The following is a 3000-nucleotide window of genomic DNA, read 5'->3' on the forward strand; positions in this document are numbered from 1 at the left end:
CTCTCACCCCGATGACAAACTAACACCCTCAGACTCTCACCCTGGTGACAAACTAACACCCTCAGACTCTCACCCCGATGACAAACTAACACCCTCAGACTCTCACTCTGATGACAAACTAACAACCTCAGACTCTCACTCTGATGACAAACTAACAACCTCAGACTCTCAATCTGATGACAAACTAACATCCTCAGACTCTCACCCTGATGACAAACTAACACCCTCAGACTCTCACCCTGATGACAAACTAACACCCTCAGACTCTCACCCCGATGACAAAATAACACCCTCAGACTCTCACCCTGATGACAAACTAACACCCTCAGACTCTCACTCTGATGACAAACTAACAACCTCAGACTCTCACTCTGATGACAAACTAACAACCTCAGACTCTCAATCTGATGACAAACTAACACCCTCAGACTCTCATTGATGAAAAACTACTCAGACTCTCACTTTGATGACAAACTAACACCCTCAGACTCTCACTCTGATGACAAACTAACACCCTCAGACTCTCACTCTGATGACAAACTAACACCCTCAGACTCTCACTCTGATGACAAACTAACACCCTCAGACTCTCACTCTGATGACAAACTAACGCCCTCAGACTCTCACTGATGACAAACTACTCAGACTCTCACTTTGATGACAATCTAACACCCTCAGACTCTCACTCTGATGACAAACTAACGCCCTCAGACTCTCACTCTGATGACAAACTAACACCCTCAGACTCTCACTCTGATGACAAACTAACGCCCTCAGTCTCTCACTGATGACAAACTACTCAGACTCTCACCCCGATGACAAACTAACACCCTCAGACTCTCACTCTGATGACAAACTAACACCCTCAGACTCTCACTCTGATGACAAACTAACACCCTCAGACTCTCACTCTGATGACAAACTAACGCCCTCAGACTCTCACTGATGACAAACTACTCAGACTGTCACTCTGATGACAAACTAACAACCTCAGACTCTCACTCTGATGACAAACTAACACCCTCAGACTCTCACCCTGATGACAAACTACTCAGACTCTCACCCTGATGACAAACTAACAACCTCAGACTCTCACTCTGATGACAAACTAACACCCTCAGACTCTCACTCTGATGACAAAGGTACAGCCTCAGCTTTGCCGGATCCTCAATCTCTCGGATGACATGGATATCTGGTCACCATGGAGTTACCTATACGCTGCCAATACGCTATTATACAGTAGTTGTTCGTTAGAAAGCCTCTTGGTTGTTTAGAAACATGTTTGAGCCATGCGACTATGAAAGTATGTCAAGATCATTCATTTTGTAGCCCTTCATTCCAGCATGCTAATGGCCCAATATCATGATTGAGCCTCTTGGCAAATGAGAAACTGTTTAAAAATTCTAACATATTTGACCCTTGTGATCTTGAAATTAGGTCAAGAACATTGATTTGAACAAAGTTTGTAGCCCTTTATCACAGCATGTTATTTCTCCAAAACAGCATATTCACCCAGAATGCGATAGCAAAAGCGAGCTAAATCTTTGTTTCAGTGCTAATCTACTGACAGTCATCAATGAAATAGGGGCTAAAGATAGGGTCTAATTATGATTTATAGGTCAAAGTGTTTTCATTAACTGGTGAACTACTAAACCATTGTGCCAAATGCTACTGTCAAATTTTGTGTATCTGAACTGGTAAACTACTAGGAGTTAAATCTGGCCGGAATTAAATGACGGCAGTTGCCCCAAGGCCTATAATTACTTATGATATCTTTTAATCTGTTTAATTCCTGACTCAACCACATTGTTACAGTTTTATCAAGTCAATAGAACCAGTCATACATATATATCTAAGGCTTTTCGTTTTACCCTTTAGTGTAAACATTTTAACAAGTTTCCATACTGACAGGTATCTTTTATTATCAAATGCCAATTCAATCTGACAGGTATGAGGAATAGCATCTTAACAATGAAATGAACAATGTATGCAAGGGATATCTTGTACACAAGGTTATCACGGACAGATGCACACATTCACGGTTAGACACATCAAAAAATGATCATTTTACCATAAGTGGAACTATAATGATGAGTGGAGCATTGGAAAAGCATTCCTAGATCAAATACAGTCGTACCTTATGGAGATTTAATCAGGTTCTATGCTCTATTTACAGAAAAAAGTCCAAATTTATTCCAGTTTTATATGTAAGAATATGTACAATGAATGTTTGAAATAACGTTTTATACATTTGACCTAGATAATTATTAAAATAACAATTATGTCCACGTTTATAAATACCTAGCAATATATTACCTGCTAGCAACAGCCATTTGTGGTGAGGATGAAGGTGAACCTGTAAAAAACATTGTTACAACTCAATCCACCAGCTTCTCGCAGACAATAATTCCTATACACCTTTCCATGATTTAAGAAAACAATAATTGTAAACCCCAATTAAAAAAAAGCTCCAAGATGGTACCCACCATCATAAGATCTTTGGATTTATTTATCCAACTTTTTCCTTCAGACATAAATAAAAAGTGATCTATGATATCTGCTGTCTTTGCACTCCTTTATAATTATCAAAGTCACACAAGCATGTGTGTATCTATATTAGATAATGTTAACTATAATAGGAAAAGTAAACTTATAAGAACAACAAAACAATTCCCCAAAATTCTTATTTGTATAATATTGGTCACCAATAAACCTATCGATACTCACAAATCACTTTTGTTTTTAGTTAGTCGACATAATTTCAGACAAAATAATTTCATACACATTTGTCCCTGTCACATTTGTCCATGTCAGATTTGTCCATGTCAGATTTGGCTCACAATGTAATTGAGAGGTAACTAAGGACATACCTCTGTAGATAGGTGACGAGTTCCCACTGCGACGTCCATGTGATCTGAAATAGGGACATGAACAATGATAAGTGCATGACGTAAATATAGGGGTCATGATATATAATCATCAGAACCAATAACAAGATCC

At 38.8% G+C, this 3000-nt stretch overlaps 1 protein-coding gene across 1 annotated transcript; it reads left to right on the top strand.

The window, feature by feature from the left end:
• Positions 1-65: 65 nt before the first annotated feature.
• LOC117319200 (putative surface-exposed virulence protein BigA) lies at positions 66-439 on the top strand (the record flags this gene model as incomplete). Its single annotated transcript, XM_033874037.1, has 1 exon — positions 66-439. A coding segment is annotated over one exon (374 nt), but the record flags the coding sequence as incomplete, so codon positions are not given.
• Positions 440-3000: the final 2561 nt, after the last annotated feature.

The sequence above is a fragment of the Pecten maximus genome, unplaced genomic scaffold (genome assembly GCF_902652985.1).
Source record: "Pecten maximus unplaced genomic scaffold, xPecMax1.1, whole genome shotgun sequence".
NCBI classification, from domain to species: domain Eukaryota; kingdom Metazoa; phylum Mollusca; class Bivalvia; order Pectinida; family Pectinidae; genus Pecten; species Pecten maximus.